The sequence below is a fragment of the Mus musculus genome, chromosome X, assembly GCF_000001635.26.
Source record: "Mus musculus strain C57BL/6J chromosome X, GRCm38.p6 C57BL/6J".
NCBI lineage: Eukaryota > Metazoa > Chordata > Mammalia > Rodentia > Muridae > Mus > Mus musculus.
In genome coordinates this window covers 37,031,349-37,052,641 of record NC_000086.7, presented here as the reverse complement: position 1 = coordinate 37,052,641, position 21,293 = coordinate 37,031,349, and the positions used below count along the sequence as shown (strand labels likewise).

The 21,293-nt window shown below is 45.4% G+C and overlaps 1 protein-coding gene across 1 annotated transcript; it reads right to left on the bottom strand.

The window, feature by feature from the left end:
- Window positions 1-2,223: 2,223 nt before the first annotated feature.
- On the bottom strand, window positions 2,224-3,797 carry Sowahd (sosondowah ankyrin repeat domain family member D). The gene has a single exon (NM_173779.4). The coding sequence runs from the start codon at window positions 3,716-3,718 to the stop codon at window positions 2,735-2,737; it is 984 nt and encodes a 327-aa protein (NP_776140.1). The 5' UTR covers window positions 3,719-3,797; the 3' UTR covers window positions 2,224-2,734.
- Between the last annotated feature and the right edge of the window lie 17,496 nt (window positions 3,798-21,293).

Genomic DNA, 21,293 nt, shown 5'->3' with positions numbered 1-21,293 from the left:
CTTAAAAAGGTTGACAAGCACCGGTGTAGAGGGAAAGAAAAGGCTCAAGGCACCGCCTCACGGGGCTCTTCCCTAGCCGAAGCATTGCTCAAGGGACACTTTGCTTGAGAGCCCTCTGCTTTCCGTTCGCCCCAGCACAGCCATCCAACCTCCATGTGACCCCAGAGTGATTCCCTTAAATCTTATCCTCTTAGAGACCTTTGCATGACTCCCAAGAATCTTTTGGCCAAATTCATCAATATGTCTCTTTTAGCACCGCCTAGGAGGCCCGTTGTGATCCGGAGTCCCATCTGCGTTTCCAGCCTTATCATTAACCACTCCCCAGCTCCCATCCTGCCAAACTGACTGGCAGTTCCTGGCACTTGCTACATTCACTGGCCAACTCCCACTCATCCCCCCAGCCTCCCATACCTTCCCACCTTCCTCCCCAGAAAGCCCTTGCTGCTCTTGTGCCTGCATATCAAGTCAGTCCCTCCCCCTCCCCACCCACTTCCCAACTCTCGCTTACCTGACCCATTCTTGCTTTTAAAGGTCTTTCTGGCCTGCCTTGCCCAGCGCTTGAGTTTAATTTTGCATCATTTTTCCTAACTCTGTTTCTCAGAGAACTTACTCTTTTTCTTGGTGTGAGCATACCAGGGTTGCCTCCAAGAGCATACCAGAAATGCCAATGGCTTGATGCTAGGCACAGAGCAGTTTCAGCCTTTGCAGCCAATCCTCAATTTTACATGGAGGCGACAGGCTAGGCCAGATCACAGTGATGAGAAAAAGTCTGTGGGAATGAATAGCTAATCACAGGATTGGCTGTGGCAAGTCACTCTGAAGTCCCCCAGCTGCCTTCAGTTGCTTCTTGGAAAGAGCAGCGTGTTCATCTCGGGTCCTCAAATCTCCTAATCGTTTAGATGCGTAAACTTCTTACTTTGGACAGCTAGCATAGGTGCCTAAAGTAAGACTCAGTACATGCCAATCTTACCTTACAAGCCAGTAGACATGTGGCAGGAAGGCTCACGAGAGCCAGCCCTCACAAAGCCCAACTCACCTTGGCAACTGGAAATGGGGAGGTGTGGACTGGGAACCACAATCTAATATAAATTAGCCAGTTTACATCTAAAAACGGGCATAGGGATAGAGGGACTAAGGACACAAGCTAGTGACACTTGATGGGATCTAGGAACTGTTCCCCCTGATCCTTCAACCATTCATGAACAGTTTATTTATAAGCAAAAGGAAATGACAGGTTACACTGTACCAATATATCTAAGGTGTAGTTCCTAGAGACACTGGGTAGGCTAAAACAGCAGTAGGAGGGGGTTGGGTCATCCTGTGGATAAGAAGAAACGTCAGGGTCATTACAGGAAAGTAGGGCAGCTCCTAGCACAGGAGGGACAAAGAGGCTCATGAGGCAGGGGTGGGGAGTCCTGGATGTATGGGCTCAGGGGAAGGTTTATGGGCTGTTCTGTAATGACTTAGTTTGCCCCTGGTGTTCAAAGACTGGGCTGAGGGGCTGGGAGTCTATTGAAATGCTCTGAAAGCATCCAGGGATCCAGCAGTTTTTCAAAGCACTGTTCCATAAAGCAGCACAACTCTCTAGTCACCATCTATCCACCCCCCTCTACACACACACACACACACACACACACACACACACACACACACTTCAGCTGAATCAACTCTCCTGTGCTCTGCTTCATTCACACTGTTTCTGAATGGGAGCAATTTTCCAAAACTACAACTTTCATATTACACTTAACTCAAAAAACCAAAAAGAACCATGGATGAGAGCCAGGCACGCTTGAATGAGGAAAGCCCTGTCTCTACTGAGTGGGCGTGTCTCTTTGGAGACCACAAGGCAGCTCAATTGCTGATGCACAATGAACTATCGAAAATATAAGTCTGATGGCTTTCCCTTTTCATTAATTACCCTTGGGCCTCCCTCCAGGACAACTCTTCTAGGATGAGACATGCACTTAAAGCCAGATGTGGATGCCAGGGCTGAGGGAGCAGGGGGGCGGGGGGGGGGGGACTGTGTATCTCTGCTCAGAGCCAGGGTGAATGGCATTCCTTTGGTGCAGGGCTTCTGACCATTTTCCCAGAGAATGAAGCCCAGAGCCCGCCACAGAGCACTAGCTTCAAGGAATTGATTGCTACCCTCTTTCCTGCAAATGGAAGTAGGTCCCCTTTACCCCATGGTTAATGAGAAAAAAAAAGACACTCAAAGACAGCTTTGTTATGTGGGGTGAAAATCCCCTTTAATGTACTTAAGAACTCATTCATGATATATTAGACTCTATGAGACTGCTCAGGCCTGGCCAGTCTCAGGAGCAGGTTGCCAGAGGCTAACTCTACCAGCACATGGGGATATTTTAGCAGCAGACCCAGGCCGGCAGGTATTAGGCATTTGCTCTGCATCAATAGTTTACAGTCTTAATTTTTTTTTAATGTTTTCAATCTACCCGGAAAAGTCCACTAGAAGCTTAATTTAGCCCTCCTTCTCTTCCAAGGAGGATCACGAGCCCCGTTCCAAATGTCCCAAGTCCCACAGTATTGGAGCTGGGTACCAGGGCCAGCCTGGTTCTTTGGTCTCTTTCTCTATTGATGTGACAGTTAGCTAGCTACAGGAGACCTGGGACAGGACTAGGGCCCCAGATGTGGTCAGTGTACCCACTGCATCAGAGGAGCATCTGCTTGGGTGGGGTCAGGAACAACCTAAGAATGAGTTCTCTAGTCCATGTCATCTTCAACGATTCTGGGTGAAGGGGAACAGATAGCGCCGAAGGCAACGGCCTTGTCCTTCCTGGGTGCTTGATGCCTTCTTCTCTTTGACGGGCTGAGACGCCTCTTTGTAGTGTACTCCCGTGGACTTGATGCACGATGCACTTGGGGTGCGTTTCAGCCACCGAGAGGTGGTGGTAGTAGTGGTGGTAGTGCGGCTGCTGTTGTTGTTAGCGTTTTCGCGCTTCCTGTCGCGTTCAATCTCCCACTCTTCTGCCCCGGACAGCTCCCGGAGGTTCAGAGATGCATCGGGCCGCAGATAGTGACAAGGTCGATTGCCACTGTGATCTCGACGCGAGGGGTCAGCACCCAGGGCTCCCACCAGCACCTTGATGACCATATCATGGCCTTGCAGAGCCGCCAGGTGGAGTGGCGTGAGGCCACCGCTGCCAGGGGCGCTCACATCAAACGGCAGTCCCCGGCGCCTGGCAAAATCGTGCAATAGAATGAGTTCCTCGTGGCGCCCGTGCTTGGCCAGCCAGTGCAGGACGCTGTAGCCTGTGATAGGGTCCTCCCGCATCAGCAAGCTGGGCTCAGCCTCCAGCATCTCCAGCAGCACTTCAAAACGGCACTCGGCAGCCGCCAGAATCCACGCGTGCTCCCGCGGCTCAAGGCACACTCGGCTGCTGCCCTGTCCGCTGGAGCGGCGGGACCCAGGCACAGCGGGCTCCAAGTGCTCCTCCGACAGCCACCCGGCGGGAGCCGCCCCCTGCAGCCCCAGCAGCTCCCGCAACTCCCCACGCCGGCGCGCCCAGCTTGCCCCGCTCACGGTCAGGGCGCTGTGGAAGATTCGCTCCTGGGACAGGTTGGCACTGTCCCTGACGGCTTGTACTTTGTACCTGCCAAGGCAATGGTTGTCCTTGATCTGCGGGTCGCTGGGCGCCTCCGACTCGGCCGGCCTGTTCGAGGCTTTGGGCAGCGGGTTCCCGTCTTCTAGGGCCTGGGCCATGATCTTCCAGGTCCCGCCTGGGTGGCTCCGGGGTCTAGCGTTCGTTGGCCTTCCAAGGGCCCCACAGGGAGAGGAACTGGAGCTGGCGGTGGGGAAGGAAGCGTCTTGAGCAACTGGACTCCGAGGGAGGGAGCGAAGAAGGGGAGGAGAAGGACCGGTGGGAGGGAACAAGCCAGGAGAGGTTGCCTTTGTGGGCGGTGGGGGGCGTGGAGGGCTGGGCCGTCCAGTTGCGTCCCCTGCACCGGCCAGGCGTCTACATTCTGGGGACCAGTTCACCAGGAGCGCGGCGACCTCAGGACGCGACCCGCTCTACTCCAAGAGGCCAGGTGAGCAGTAGCCCGGCTTCCCGCACCTGACTGGCGAACTAGGGAGAGTGTGGGGCGGGGTACGTGCTGCTCTGGTCACTCCGGTTCTCAGCATCCCTGCAGCTGCTGGGGTGAAGAGGTCCCAGGTCGCCTCTTCGTCTGTGGATTGATCTGGGCTTCCCGTGACAGTCTTCAGGAGCGCGATCTTGGAGCATCAGGGGCGATCGCTCCCCCACCCTCTCTTCTTTCACCCTTTTCGCATCAGGAATCTTTTTGCACTTTGTCCCTATGCTCCTTCTCCCTAAGGCTTCAGGGAGGCAGCCTAGCCCCTCTGACTCAGGCTCGTCTATCCTGCTCTTTCTGTAACCTTGACCTTCTGCACAGCAGCAGCAGCAGCAGCAGACGCAGGAGCGCTGTCGGGGATTCCTGCTGAGAAACTTGAAACCAGGGATATGGTCAGAGAGGTATTCCCCAGAGCACAACCGCAGATCTCTGCCTGATTCTGCCTTCTTCCTTCATTACTTCTCTGGGTGGGTTTGAAAAAGCATCTGCAGGTGAGTCGGACCCAGCGCCGCAGACACACAGCTTCATTCATCTCTGATATTTCCTTAAGAAACTTGCTGATGTTAGTAAACGCATAGCTTCTAGTTTTTAGAAAAAGGTCCATAGTTTATCTTTTTATTCCAGCATTAGACTATTCTTAGTCTTTCCGTTTATCAACGGATGATTTTACTGTTTGCTTAATTTTTGTTTATATCTTTGAGACAGGCTGGCCGGGAACTACAGGTGAATCCCCCTGCCTCCGATCCCAAGAGACAACAGTTCTTATATTTTGGAAGCGGGGTCTTATGCGGCCAAGGCTGGCCTGGAACTCAATATGTAGCCAATAATGTTGGATTTCTGATCTTTCTCTGTCTTCCTCTCATGTGTTGGGAATGCAGAGGTGCCCATCCCTTGAGACAGTCGTTCTTACCCCCTCTCCTCACAGTGTTAAGGCACTCACTCTGCCTGCAAGCTAGAGGGAGCTACACCTTTTGAACCTGGGAGGGACACAGTCATGATTCAGGATGTGTTTAGAATATGATGTTGAGAGAAGTAGAGGCGGAAGCCAGAGTATTGAAGCAGTCCAGATCAGGATGGGTGGCGACTGAGGCCAAGCCAGCCCTCTCATCTGGGACTTACTGTGGCACCAGCCATGGACTGTGTCAGACGGTGACTTTTCCTCCTTGCTGTTCAAATATTTAGGGCCAGCTCTAAATATCTTGAGTGTTCTTTTGTGACAGTATATGAATTTTAACCTAATTTAAAAATATTTACTCTGTGCTAGACATTGCCAGATGCCTGATATGTGTTACTTCTTAGTTCTTCCCCCCATGGTCTTAGGGGCGAATAATGATTTCTACTTTCAGTTTGCAGAGAACTTAGACCACTTGCCCAAGGTCACCCAGCAGGAAGTAGCAGAGTAAGTGTGTGTGACACGGTAGCCTTTGTTCTGGCACAAAGAGACTGCCATTCAAGCCAGGTTTATCTGCTGCAAAGCACTCACACAAGCACCAAATTGCAGCCAAATGGCTGAGCCAGACCTAGGTGAAGCTTGCTCTTATCTCTCACTTGTCCTTCTCTGCCTAGGCCACCCTCTTTTCTCTCTTTTAAGTTAATTAGTTGATTTTCGGTGCTTTTTATATAACCCAGCTTGGCTTTGATCTCCTGATCCTCCTGCCTCCACCTTCCAAGTGGTGGAATTACATGCCTCTGTCACCATGCCTGGCTGTGTTTTGGTTTTGAGATAGGATTGTTTCACCTAGTTCCAGCTACCCTGTAACTCACTGTATAGTGCTGACTGACAGGTCTGGCACTCCCAGCAATCCCCCTGCCCCAGCCTCCCCTTTCCTTCACACTGTGTCTGGTAAAGTTCTTCAAGTTTTAAGATCAGCCTCAGCATCCATCTTATCCAACTAGCCTCCACTGCTCCAGCCCAGAATGGTCCTCTTCTTTCCCGAACCCTGTTTCTATGACCTCTTATATTTCCCTTCTTTCTCAGACAGGTCAATTGAACTCTGAACTGTTTGATGACTGTACCAAACTATCTTTGTGCGTACTCTGTATTTGCAGAAGAAATAAATAGCTGCTACTTTGCTCTAGTTTGGCAGCCGAGGAAAGTGTGATTTTTGTGTGTATGACTGTGTGAGTTTATGTTGGAAGGGTCCATGCCATCTTGTATTGTATTGCTTGCATCACACCAAATCTGCAGGACTTAGCAACTCATTGATTTGCTCAATTTGTAAAAAGAAAGAAAAACAGTGATTAAGTTGATTTTTCCTTGAGCCAAATGGCCAAAGCTACCCCTTTGCTACTGTGGACTACTTAAAGACCAGGCCATCACCCAGGCCCAGGCCCAAAGTGGACTTCTAAGTTCTCAGGCTTTCATTTTCAAAATGAACTCCGATTGACAAGCAGCTATTTTGTTGCTCTGGAAACTCCCCTCCATAACCCCAAATCTGTAAACACCAAACCACATGCAGGCACACGCACATCCTTCCAGAATATGTGAACAGCTGCAGCAATATTTTCTTTAAATCAAAATGCCAGCATGGAGAATGCTGGATGGAAGGACGCTGGGACTATTAATTGTCCTTGTCACTAGGCAAGCAGTTAGCTCCCCTTCCTATCAGCATTAATAATATCACTAGTTCCAGCTCAAAGATGGCAAAGTCAGGCACCTGCCCAGCAGAACACACCCTTGCCACAGTGCTCTTGTTGAATTCTATTTCCAGATACTGAAGCCGTGTTGCCTCTCTAGTAACTTGTTTCATCTTTGCTTAGAGAGTACTCTCTTCCCTAGATCACCAGCTGCACACCCTGATTCCCACAACCACACACACACACACACACACACACACACACACACCCCTCTATTTTAGCAGCAAGGGAATTGGGTAGAAGGAATGAGAAACAGAAGGGATACTATCAACTTGCTTAAGACTATTAGTTATGTGAAGCAACTGCCAGCCTTCATCTTACTTGCACATCCAGGATGGAACCTAGGCCTCACTCAAGTTAGACAAGGGCTCTACCACTAAGCCACATCCCTAGTGCTCACCTGTTCCAACCCTGGGAAATGATTGGCCCAGAGTTAGAAAGTAGTAGCTATGCGTATCACCATACCACCAATACCACACCAAAAGGTGACTGTGAGATGGGTAATTTGTGCTTCTGCTGCTGAAATACTGTATTTGTCAGGGTTCTCTAGAGTCACAGAGCTTATGGAATGTCTCTCTATATTAAGGAAATTTGTTGTAATGACTTACAGTCTGCAGTCCAACTAACCCAACAATGAACAGCTCTGAATGAGAAGTCCAAAAATCTAGTGGTTGCTCACTCCCACAAAGCTAAGTGTTTCAGGTGGTCTTCTCTCTAAACTGGGGTCCTGAAGATTCAGGTGCTGGTATGTAAGTGCAAGCAGCAGCAGAAGAGAGAACCTTCCTTCTTCCAATGTCCTTATGTAGGCCTCCAGCAGAAGGTGTGAGCTCAGATTAAAGATGTGCACCACCACTCTTGGACTTGGAACTTGCTCTGTCCCGGGCTGGCCTTGAACTCAGAGTTCTGTTTGCCTCTCTCCTGAGATTAAAGACATGTATTATCTTGCCTTTGCCTAAGCTTTTCATGGCCACTGTCTCAAGATCTAGATCGACAGCATCACTCCGTGTCAAAAATCTATGTCTTCCAGCCTCAGGGTCTGGATCACAGATTCCTCCATTTCTGGATTGCAGTTCATCCCATCGTAGTTAAGTTGACAATCAGGAATAGCCATCACACATACCTTTAATGCCTCCGTGGTTTTAGCTGTGAATCCTGTACTATAATGAAGAGGAGTTATTTAGAGAGGCTCTAACTATGCTGTCTAGCTAGCTATGTTGTCTAGGTCGGCTTTGACTTCAAGATCCTTCTGCTTTATCCCACTGAGTTTTGCGATTATGGTGTAGGCCATAATACCTTGCCTAAAAGAAGTCTGTTTGTTGTTGTTTTGAGAAAGAGCCTCAAACTATGTAGCCTGGGTTGTCTTCAAACTTGTTGATTCTTTGTGACTCAGCCTCTCCAGTTCTGAGATTAGGAGCTTGTATCAGTGACTCTAGATAATTTACACACAGTGTCTCAGGGACACTGGTCCTAGAGTAAAGACAGAGACATGTGTAGCCTAGGATGTTAGTGGAATTTGGCAGTGGACTTTATAGGTTCTGAAAAATTGATTAGTGCCCAACAGGCAATACGAAGATGTGTAGAATATGGTAAGTAAATCTCGAAGACTCCCATAGTGTCTGTCAAAGGGGGAATAGAGAACATTCTAGAGACTACAGATGTAGGGTTTCCCTTCCCCAAAAGACCTATGCCAATGCCAAAAGATTTGGGGGCGGGGTGGGAGATGGCAAGGTTTCACTAATGTTGTCCTGTGTGGTCTGGAACTCATAGATTTGCCTGCCTCTGCTTCCCAAGTGCTGGGATTAAAATGTGCACCATGAAACCCAGATATAACGTCATATGATTTTTAGTGAGATAAAAAAACCTGTTTTTCTACATTATGTGGGTATGAGTGCATGGTGGTTCAAATAGAAATGTCTTCTGTAGGCTCACATGTTTGACTACTCAGTCCCCAGTTGGTGCAACTGCTTGGGAAGGATACGGAGGTGTGGCTTTGTTGGAGGAGCTGTTCCACCAGGGGTGGGCATTGAGGTTTTTATGCTACTCCTCCTCTCACCACTGTATTTCAAGATGTACACTCTCAGATGTTCCCGCTGTCACACCTTTGCTTCAGCACCATGGACTCTAACCCACCAGAATCATGCCCCAATGAAACCCTTTCTTTTATAAGTTGCATTGGCCATGGTGTTTTGTCACAGCAATAGAACTGGAGCTATGCAGAGTGTCCCAGAATAGATGTTTGAGGGGGGTAGGGTGGGGTGTGTGGGGGGGTGTTGGTCTCTCTCTCTCTGTACAATGTCAGTTGAGAAATCATTAAAATGTTAATTTTTGTTTTATTTATTGTGTGTATGTATGATTTGTGTGTGTGTGTGTGTGTGCGCACGCACATGCACGGTCAAGTACATGAAAGAGTGTGCATGCTGCGGTGCCGGTATATAGATCAAAGAGCAATGTCGTGGAGTTGGTTCTATCCTTCCATCTTTCTGTGGTTCTGGGGATTGAACTCAGCTCATCTGTTTTGCATCATCTAGGGTAGCGAGCACCTTTGCCCACTGAGCCACTTAGCCAACCAGGGATCTCATTTCCAATATTTTTCCTTCTAGACTATGAACAAGCCATGCTTTGTACTTTCCCAGTACTTTGAGATCACCTTCCTCTATTCTTTCATACACGCACACACAAGTTTAAGTCTTAGTTGTGAGCTGGAGCTGCTCGGAGTACAGGGTGATATTATCAAGTGTACTGAAATCACATTTCCATACTGCTCAAAGTGACCCGGCGGTGGCCAGAAAGCAGAAAGAAGCCTTTCGGCTTCAGTAGAAACTGAGCAGGAAACCTGCCTTAACACTAGGGCTTGAACAACCTGACTGGGGCCCAACAGTCGAGCTTCGGGTCTGAAGTGTGAGGAGAAAAAATATTCCACATTGCATTGAAGTCCTGCAGGAAAACGCTGGAAGTATTACCATGTGCGGACACACGGGGGCGCTCTAGCAAACCAATGACTGAGAAAACCTGAAAGGCAGCATTTTAGCCTGGGTAAAGAGCTTTTCAGGTAGGGGGGAAATCAGACTTCTGGCAAGCCCGGCAGGGGCTGCTCACCCTTGGCTTTTAGGTAGCAGCAAGGAAGGATGTACTGGCGCCAGACTTATGGCAATACCTATAGATGTCATTCTGAAGAAGAGAACCATCTGGAGGGAGGGTGAGGTTTAGATTGACTAAACCATCTAGTCAATAGTGGTTTGTCACTTTACTCAAGAGCTAGGAGTTAACTCAGTGGTAGAACGCTTGTCTGGCATGTGTAAGGCCTTGCATTATAACCCTATCACTGAAAAATGACTTTCTGTAATATTTAAGGCTTGGAATAGTACTGTCTTAGAATTTTTTTAAAACATGGTTTTCTCTTTTTCTTCTTTCTTTCACGTGTGTGTGTGTGTGTGTGTGTGTGTGTGTGTGTGTGTGTGTGTGCGTGTTTAGGGCTGGAAGTTGAATGCAGGTCCTCACAGCCACCAGGCAGGCGAGTTCTACTACTGAGCTACGTTCTTGGCCCTGTCTGCTCAGTTTTAGACAAGAAATTGTCGTGTTATCTAGCTGTTCTTGAATTCCAGGACTCAAGTGATTTTCCCACCTCAGGCCCCACCCTCAATTATATATATATATATCTCCAAGAGAGTTTAACTGTGTGGCCTTGGCTGTTCTAGAACTGGTTCTGTAGTTCAGGCTGGACTCATACTCAGAGATCCACTTGCCTCTGCCTCCCAAATGCTGTGATTAAAGGTATATGCCACCACTTGGTAGGAAAAAATAATTTTATATGCAATTGTGTTTTGCCTGCATGTATGTATGTGTAGCACATGCATTCAGTGCTCATGGGGTCCAGAAGAAGGCATCAGATTCCCTGGAACTAAAATTGCAGGCAAATATGAGCCAATGTGGATGCTGGGAACTGTACCCAGGTCCTCTGCAAAAGCAGCAGGTGCCTTTCTTAATTGCTGAATCATCTCCCCAGTCTGGGGCCTGGCCCTTTTGTATTTTTAATGATCTCTTTAACGTAGGCAACAAGCCAATGATGTTTGTTTAGAAGGCAAGGACTGAGGGAGGCCAAGTGATCTGCCCAAAGCTGCCTGGCTCAAAAGCCACAGAACATTGTGGATGTGCTCGCGGATGCCTCTGAGTACAGCACTTAGGAGGTAGAGGATCCTTGTTTTCAAAAGCCCACTTCAGGCCCAGGCCCAGTGTCTCTGCCTCTCTGCCTGCTGATTGGGATGTAGCTCTAAGCATTGTTCCCACCATGATGATAATGGACTAAACCTCTGAAACTGTAAGCCAGGCCCCAATTAAATGCTTTTATGAGAGTTGTGGTCATAGTATCTCTTCACAGCAATAGAGCAGTGATTTCAGCCCCAAGTTTGATTATTTCCTGCCTTCTACTCTTCCTGGGAGTATTTGCTTCTTTTTGTTCTAGAGCTTTCAGGTGTGCTTTTATGTTGCTGGTATGAGATCTCTCAAATTTCTTTATGAAGGCACTTAGTGCTATGAATTTTCCTCTTAGCACTGCTTTCATTGAGTCCCATAAATTCGGGTATGTTGTGGCTTCATTTTCATTGAATTCTAGGAAATCTTTGATTGCTTTATTTCTTTCTTCCCTGACCCAGTCAGTGGTCATTGAGTAGAGCGTTGTTCAGTTTTCATGAGTTCGTAGGCTTTCTGTTGCTACAATCCACTTTAGTCTGTGGTGATCTGATAGGATGGAGGGGGTTATTTCAATTTTCTTGTATCTGCCGAGACATGCTTTGTGCCTGAGTATATTGTAAATTTTGGAGAAGGTTACATCAGGTGCTGAGAAGAAGGTATATTCTTTTGTATTTGGGTGAAATATTCTATAGATGTCTGTTAGGTCCATTTAGTTTGTAATGTCTGTTAGTGTCGTTGTTTCTCATGTTTAGTTTTTGTATATGGATGACTTTTCAAGTGGTGAGAGGTGCTTGTTGAAGTCTCCCACTATTACTGTGTGAGCTGTATGTGCGATCTAAACTTTAGCAGTGTTCCTTTTACAAATGTGGATGCCCTTGTGTTTGGGGCATAGGTTAAGAAATGGGGACTGGAAAGATGGCTCAGTGGTTAAGAGCACTAACTGCTCTTCCAGAGGTCCTGAGTTCAAATCCCAGTAACCACATGGTGGCTCACAGCCATCCATCACAAGATCTGACTCCTTCTCCTGGAGTGTTGAAGACAGATACAGTGTACTTACATTAAATAAATAAGTATTAAAAAAAAAAGAATTGAAATTTTGTCTTGGTGGACTCTTCCTTTGAGTATGAAGTGTCCTTCCTGTCTCTCCTGATTAATTTTGAAGTCTATTTTATTAGATATTAGAATGGCTACTCCAGCTTGTTTCTTAGGTAAATTTGTCCCTTACTCTGAGGTAATGGTTATTTTCATTGCTGAGGTGTGTTCCTTCTATGCAGCAGAATGCTGGATCCTGTTTTCACATCCATTCTGTTACCCTGTGCCTTTTTATTGGGGAATTGAGTTCATTGATGTTGAGAGATATTAATGACAAGTGATTGTTATTTTCTGTTGTTTTGGTGTCGATGGTGTGGTGTTAGTGTGTGTGTGTGTGTGTGTGTGTGTGTGTGTGTGTGTGTGTGCATGCACGCGCGTGCGCGAGTGCACGTGCTTTCCTTGTTTTTGCTGATATGGGACTAATTATTTCCTGTGTGTTCTTGGATGTAGTTATACATATACTCCTTGGGTTGGAGTTTTCCTCTGGTATCTTATGTAGGCCTGAATTTGTGGATAGATATTGTTCAAATTTAGTTTTGACCTGGAATATCTTGTTTTCTCCATCTATGGTGATTGAAAGTTTTGCTGGATAGTAGTCTAGGTTGTCATCTGTGGTCTCTTAGGGTCTGCAGGACATCTGCCCAGGCCCTTCTGGCATTTAGAGTCTCTGTTGAGAAGTCAGGTGTAATTCTGATAAGCCTGCCTTCATATGTTCCTTGGCCCTTTCCCCTTGCGACTATTAATATTCTTTCTTTGTTCTGTATGTTTAATACTTTGATTATTATTATATGGTGGGGGAACTTTCTTTTCTGGTCCGGTCTGTTTGATGTTATGTATGCTTCTTTTATGTTCATAGGCATCTCCTTTAGGTTAGGAAATTTTTCTTCTACGATTCTGTTGACAGTATTTTCAGAGTCCTTGAGCTGTGGCTCTTTTTCTTCTATTCCTATTATTCTTAGGTTTGGTCTTTTCATAGTGTCCCAAGTTTCCTGGTGTTTTGAGTCCAGAATTTTTATTTAAGATTTTATTTATTTTATGTATATGAGTACACTGCAGCTGTCAGACGCATCAGAAGAGGGCATTGGATCCCCTTACAGATGGTTGGGAGCCACCATGTGGTTGCTGGGGTTTGAACTCAGGACCTCTGGAAGAGCAGTCAGTGCTCGTAACCACTGAGCCATCTCTCCAGTCCAGAGTCCAGATTTTTTTAGATTTAACATTTTCTTTAACTGCTGTATCAATTTCTTCTACTGCATCTTCTACACCTAAGATTTTCTCTTCCATCTCCTGTGTTCTGTTGATGATGCTTGCATCTGTAGTTCCTGTTCTCTTCCCTAGGTTTTCCATTCCCAGGATTCCCTCAGTTTGTGCATTCTTTATTGCTTCTATTTCCATTTTTAGGTCTTGAACACTTTCATATATTTCTTTCAACTGTCTGTATTTTTTTTTTGCTTTTTTGTGTAATAGTATTCACTACCTCTTTAAGGATCTCCATCATCTTCATAAGGATGGTTTTAAGGTTGTTGCCTTGTGCTTCAGCTGTTTTGGGCATATTCAGGACTTGCTGTCATAGGATAGCTGGGCTCTAGTGGTATCACATTGCCCTTGATGTTGTTGATTGTGCTCTTATGCTGGCATCTAGGTATCTGGGTTTGAAGTGATTATAGGTGTAGTTACTGATTTCTGGGCTTGTCTTTGTTGGATGGCTGTTTTGTTCCTTGGTTTTTGTTTTCTTTCTGGTTTTCTGGTCTGTGTGGCCTGTGGTTAATTAAGTAGGGGTTCTCTGCCAGAATGAGAGGTCAGACTTCTGGCAGCCAGTGTGCCTGTTGTTGAGCAGGGGGTTTCCACCTGAGTTGGGGGCTGCAGTTCTGTAGGTTGCCATGGCTTCTGGCCCAGCAGTGCATCTCCACCTGAGTCTCTCTACTTGTTCTTTTGACTGGTGTGGCCTGCACTTAAGCAAGGGCTGGATTGGCATTTTCTATGTGACATAACCTGGTCTCAACCTTGTCATCCCCCTGAGGCCTGGGATTATTGACATGCGATACTACACTTTGATAAGTTCTTAATTTTGTACCTTGAATCATATTGTTGAGTTGTACACTTTTTAAAGATTTAAAGATGTATACAGCATTCTGCCCACGTGTATGCCTGAAAGGCAGAAGAGGGCGTCAGATCTCAATACAGATGTAAGCCACCATGTGGTTGCTGGGAACTGAACTCAGGACCTCTGGAAGAGCAGCCAGTGCTCTTAACCTCTGAGACATCTCTCCAGTCCCGCATTTTGGTTTTTAACATCTTTGTTTCTTGGGTGGGTGGGAAATCCTGGTAGAACAGCACTTCATCTGAATTTTAAAAAAAATCTGTATTTTGAGGCTTAGTGTTATAACTTTGTATTACATTTATTTGTGTGTTTGTGTGTGTGTGTTCTTTCTCCTAGTCATAACAACTTCCTGCTCGGTATTTCTATATGTAAAACAATCATTTTTGATCATAATATATCTGATCATTTATGTTTCCCTTACACCGGAGAAGTGGTGTAAACCTAAAAAGTGGTGTGTTGAGGATTTCATCAACTGAATAGAGTCTAGTGAATAAAAAAAAAATAAACATCTGGAATTTTAGAGACATTTCTCTAAGCTTCAGATAACACTTCCCATGCTGTCTTTTAGTATAATACTGATTGTTCGAGTCATCACCAACAATTTTAGATGCCACCCAGCAGTGTTTTCTGACAAAGGCATGCATTTCAGTTGTCAATGTTTCGTGGACATTATTTTGACTACTTTAACAATGATAAGCAAAATATATGTATCCCCAAAGGGCTAGTTGAATGTTTGTCTTTTGGTTACTAAGCTAAAAACTTCAGAGCTCAGTAGGGGCTGCTTAATGGTAGAGCACATACCTCCATCATTATTGACCAGACCTAGGCTCCACCTTTTAACACTAGGGGGAAAAAAAGAGGCATTTAAACAGGTATCTTTATTGGAATAAAAATCACAGTTTTCTTTCTTCCTTTGCTTTTTTTGGAGACTGGGTCTCTTTTTGTTGTTGTTTGCTCATCCTTTTTTTAAATTACATATTTTCTTTATTTACATTTCAAATGTTATCCCCTTTCCTTGTTTCCCTTCTGAAAAATCCCCTATCTCCCCCCCACTCCCCCACTCACCAACCCACCCACTCTGGTCTCCAACTCATTATATAGCTGAGAATGGCCTTAAACTCTTTTTGTAAATTGTATTTAACAAGCATCACCATCATGCTTGTCTCCCATTCGATTATGCCCTATTGGTGTATTCATCTAATCCAGAAAAAAATGGAAACTGAGCAGCCAGAAGAAACTCTCCCCACCACTGAAATACATGGTGAATTTGTTAAAGGCCCTGCAGAAGATATGGCAGAGGAGCAAGCATTAAAAGCTCTAGAAACACTGATGGAGATGTAGAATTGTATATCTTGCTTCAGTGCAAGAATACTGGGGAAGTGATTGGAAAAGGAGGCAGGAATCTTAAAGCTCTGAGTCTCCCACTGAAGGATGTGCACAATGACCTTTGATGGCCACTGTAGATAGTCCATGGCATTTCCCATGCAGGAAAGAGATAATTTTGATGGAATGCCTCCTGGTTGAGGTGACTGTCCCATGTTTCCTTCAAGAAGAGATTATATATATTATTGTGGGGAGAGGGTGTGGCGGTAGTCCCAAGATGGCGCCCAGGACTGCAGCCAAGTCTTATGACTTGCACCTGACTTCCTCATAAACCTGAAAATAAGCCACGTCCATTGTGAGAGCTGCGCAGGTGCACCATGACACAAGATCAGGCCATTTGACGAAGGCCAATAAACTGAGATTATGCGGACTGGGCTGATGGGGCGTGGTTGAGGGGCTATATAAGGGATTGCGATTGGGGGCTAGAGAGATTTTCCTGCATGCATGTTGAAAGGTTCCTGAATAAACTGCTTTGAGAAGAACGCTGTGTCGTCGCTCTTTTCTGCTGGTCGGAGACAGAAGCGACATATTATATGTGGACCTCCTTCTCCTTGGTTGAGGTGGCTGGGGCAGGAACAGAGCTTGGAATCTTCCTCTTCTTTCACCACCATCAGAGGAGATCTAATGGCTTATGGCAGAAGAGGAAGGCCTTGAGACCACTATGACAGCATGGTTGGTTCAGTGCTGATGAAATTTAGGACTGCAACAGATACAGGGAGCCCATCAGAATGGCAGATGGCTTATATGTGACAGGGTGGGTCTCGATATGTTTATTGCTATGCAGGGATTTCTTTGTGGCTCATATGGTGATTTTGGTGGAGCTATTATTATTACTACACAAATAACTACTTCCAAAGATTTGGCCAGATCTATTATTGACAAATGTGGTCAGTGGATTTAACAAATCTGTCATGAGTCATGAGCGTCAATCAAAATTGATGAGCCTTGGTCCAAAAATTGGATCCTTACCATTGCTGGAACATAGGAACACATACAAAACACATACTTTTGTGGTTTGAATGAGAATAGCCCACATAGGCTTATAAAATATTTGAATGCTTAGTCCCCAGTTGCTGAACTGTTAGGAAAATTAGGTATGTCCTTGTTGAAGTAGGTGTGTCCTTGTTGGAGGGGGTATGTCCTTGTTGAAGTAGGTGTGTCCTTGTTGGAGGGGGTATGTCCTTTTTGAAGTAGGTGTGTCCTTGTTGGAGGGGGTATGTCCTTGTTGAAGTAGGTGTGTCCTTGTTGGAGGGGGTATGTCCTTGTTGAAGTAGGTGTGTCCTTGTTGGAGGGGGTATGTCCTTGTTAGGGAGTTGTGTCCTTCTTGGAGGAAGTGTGTCTCTGAGGGTAGGTAGGCTTTAAGATTTCAAAAACCCAAGCCAGATCCAGTGTCTCTCTCTGTCTGGTGCCTGTAGATCCAGATGTAGAACATCTCCAGCATTTTGTCTGCCTGCAAGCTGCCATGCCCCTGCCATAATGAACTAAATCTCTGAAAGTTTTAGCAAATTTCCAATTAATGCTTGCCTCTATAAGAGTCACCTTGGTCATGGTGTTTCTTCACAGCAATGGAACAATGTCTAAGACACACAGTATTTCCTGCAGACCAGCATGGTGCAGTATACAGATGTTGAGAGATCCTAATTCAAGATAGTTTTTTTTTTAAGATTTTTTTAAAGATTTATTTATTTATTATTATATGTAAGTACACTGTAGCTGTCTTCAGACACACCAGAAGAGGGAGTCAGATCTTGTTACGGATGGTTGTGAGCCACCATGTGGTTGCTGGGATTTGAACTCTGGACCTTCGGAAGAGCAGTCGGGTGCTCTTACCCACTGAGCCATCTCACCAGCCCAGTTTTTTTTTTTTTAATAGTGTGAAGAAGTATTCTGAAAGGCTCTTCTAAGATTGGTGAAAAACTGAAGGAGTCCTGAATCTCCACTTCTGTTTTTGTTTAGAAAGCCAGCATCTCTCTGTGTCATAGATGTTCTGCATCTGAGGTGCAGTGAAACTGTTGCTGTTCACCAGGTGCAATGTCTTAGTATCTTGCATACAGAGGTGGGGGAAGGTTATTGAAAGTTTGGAACAGCAACAGAGTGAGTTTATTTTATTTTTTATTTTTTTGTTTATTCTTGGTGGCTTAAAAATCCCCTCATGTAATTATTGTGAACACCTTGCTTTACACTGTCACATTGGGGGCAGTGTAATAGTCCCCATGTTCCTGGCATTTGCTTAGAGTAATGTGCAGAATGTAATGCTCTATTTTTAAAGAGTTATATATTTTATGTATTCACTTATGTGTTTATTTATTTTATGCACAGCCTGCATATACACCTGCATGCCACAGGGGCGCATCAGATCACATTACAGATGGTTATGAGCCATCATTTGATTGCTGGGATTTGAACTCAGGACCTCTGGAAGAGTAGTCAGTGCTCTTAACTGCTGAGCCATCTCTCTAGCCCTGTGATGCTCTTTTGTAAGAAGCATTTTATGATTTTTAAAATAAAATAGCGAATATAAAAATTGTATATTATTATTGTGTGTGCATGCATACACATGAACATGGCTATGCTGTGGCATAAAAATCAGCATGCAGACAGATAATGGTGGTCCATGCCTTTAATCCCAACACTCAGGTGGCAGAGGTAGAACTCTGAATTCTCCGACTGCCTAGTCTACAGAGCAAGTTCCAGGACAGTCAGGGCTACACAGTGAAACCCTATCTTGGATTAAAAAATCAGCAGGCTTAATGGCAGCTCCCTCTGCTGAGCCATTATCCCTGGCCCCTGGCTTCAAACTCTTGGTCCTCCTGCTTCCCCCTGAACAACTGGATCATAGCAGTGTGGCACCATAGTGAGCTGACTTCTTATCAGAGCCAGTTTGTTCATTACTTTTGCTTTGTAATGGGGCCACTGAAGAGCTAAGACAGGCATAGGAGCCACTGCTTTTCTGTCATTTTCCTCTTGACCACTTTCACTGTGTTCTTCATAGCATCTCATGTAGGCTGTGCTTTTCTGGTAGGAACCTTTTCAAGACACCTTTCCTTTGCGGAAGGACTGGCTTAGGTAAAAGTGGATTCGGTAAAACCAGAATATAATTTGTGAATTCACAGACCCAATACAGAAATATCCCAATACCTTTGGGATATGCTAAAAACAAAATGAAAGAGAATGGGCTTCCAACTTTGACGTAGTCACTTCTGCTCTCCCTTCACTCTGTTCAGCAATGGCCATCTTACAAAGGGACTGAGGGAGGGAACCTTTGGCAAGCCAGGTTTTGCGTACATTTAATTTATATTATATGATTTACTTCATGTATCTATGTATATGCATCTATCTGTGTTAGAGTATGTGCATATGTGTGCCAAGGTGCCCATGGAGATCAGAGGAGGATACTGGATCCCTTAGAGCTGGAGTTACAGGTGGTTGTAAGCCACCTAACATGGATGCTAAGAACCACAAACTCAGGTCCTCTGGAAGAGTATCAAGTGCTCTTAACTGCTAAGCCATCTCTCCAGCCTTGATTGATTGATTGATTGATTGATTGATTGACTGATGCTACCAAACCCATTTAAGTGGATTTCCTAATATTTTCTTCCCATGCCTCAATGAATCCTTTCTTGTATAGTCCACTTTGGAGACAATTGGTTGACTACATTGAGGCCATTTTCCCAGATAATATGAATAGACACGGGGGCACATGCCTGTAATCTCAATAATTGAGTTTGAACCAGCCTGCCTAGGGTATACATCTATCCTCTTATCTCAAGCAACAAAACAAGAACAGATAAGGTGACTGGTTGCCAGTGAAGAAAAGAAGTCAGGAACAAGTGTTAGGGTATAAGGGTGTGATGGGGCCATGTTCACAGCTTTTGTCTGACCTCAGCACTTCAGCTCCTTCTGGTTAATTCAGCCACATGTTTCTGGCTTTTGACACTAGGGTAGAGAAACAATTTTTGATTGCATTGTCTCATCAGGAATTGCTTTCCCTCTGGGTAGAGTATGACAGAATAGAGGTTGGGATTAGAGCAAGGTTGGGCAATGCTTTGTGAGTGACCCAGTGCTAAGCATTCAGTCCCCTCGTGTGTTCAGGAGACAGCTACTAGTAGAGCCTCTGGGAAGTGGCCTACCCAACAGACAGACCCAAAATACAATGTCTCCAAAGCAACATAAAGAGCAGCCTGCCATCCCTGCTCCACAAGCAGTATCACTAGCATAAGTTAGCTGTGTGCCAGGCAGGGTGTTGCATCCTCACAGCAGCTTTTTAAGAGCAGTGTTGTCAGGCTTGGAGAGAGGATGGTTCAGAGGTCCAGAGAAATGTACTACTCTTGCAGACAATCCAAATTCTGTTCCCAGCACCCTCATTGGGCGACCTCCAACTCCCTGTAACTCCAGCTCCAGGAAATACAATATCTTCTTCTGACCTCCACAGGTGAACATACAGAAGCACGCGCACACACACACTCATGCGCACACGTGCGCGCGTGCGCGCACACACACACACACACACACTCACTCACACACACACACACGACTACAAATAAAATTAATCTTAACAAGGACAATTTTGTATATTAGTCTCATATAATAGACACAGAACTGAGGTTTAGAGAGAGTAAGTAACTTGTCCAAGGCCACTGATAGCAAGAGGCAGGTGATCCATCTCCTAACAGATCTGCCTGGGGCCGAGAATAGACAGAATCGCCTTTCTTAGGGAAATGGACTCCAGACACATCAAAAATGGTACAGACTATGGATTAGTGTTTGACTAATGAGATAAGAAAGGAAACTAGTGAGTCCCCATCTGTTTGTGGTGATCAGAGAATCCATGCCCCCCACCCCTGTCAGGACCACTCCATGAGTTTGAAGTACCTGGAAACCAAATTAAGATGGAAAGACAGTGGGCTGCCCAAGGACTCAGGGGTGAGGAGTGCAGCTTCACAAGTGTGACAGAGCTAGTCTGGGCTAGCCTTTGGTGACTGTAGTCTGGGCCAGCCTTTGGTAAATGTCTTGTACCTTTTCCCAAGGTCTATGCTGAGTGACAGTTGAATTGCTACGTGACTGCAATTTGTTTTGAAATTTCTTACCAAATTTTAAGGATTTGTTTTTCATTTATTTATTTATTTATTTATTTATTTATTTATTTTCTATGAGTACACTGTAGCTGTCTTCAGACACACCATAAAAGGGTGTTGGATCCCATTACAGATGGTTGTGAGCCACCATGTGGTGGCTGGGAATTGAACCCAGGAAGAACAGTCAGTGTTCTTAACTGCTGAGCCATCTCTCCAGCCCTTTGTTTTTCTTTGCTAACTTTCCTAAAAACTGGAAAAAGTTCAATCCTTGGGACCTACGTGGTAGACGGAGAGAAACAGATCCCGCAAGTTGTCCTCTGACTTCCATACATACACTCTGGAACACAGCCCCTTTACAAATGTAATTTTTAAAAGGCAATTACAATGTTGGGTATTGTATGACATACTTTTAAAGAAAAGAAATATATAATATTGTGTGTGTGTGTGTGTCTGTTGAGTTCTAGCTCCCTACAGGAAATAACATGCCCTGGCCCCAGGTTCCAAGCTAGTCTTATCTGCCAACTCCTAACTGGAGCATGAAGCTCAACCTACCTACAGTATTTCCTGGCTTTTGTTTCATCCTTTTAGTGAGTTGTGTTGCTGTTTCTGAGATAGAGTCTCTGTCTCTCTGTCTCTGTCTCTGTCTCTCTCTCTTTCTCTCTCATTCTAGTCAATTGTGGCCTGGAACTCACTATGTAGGCCCCACTGGGCTAGCCTCAAACTCATGGCAA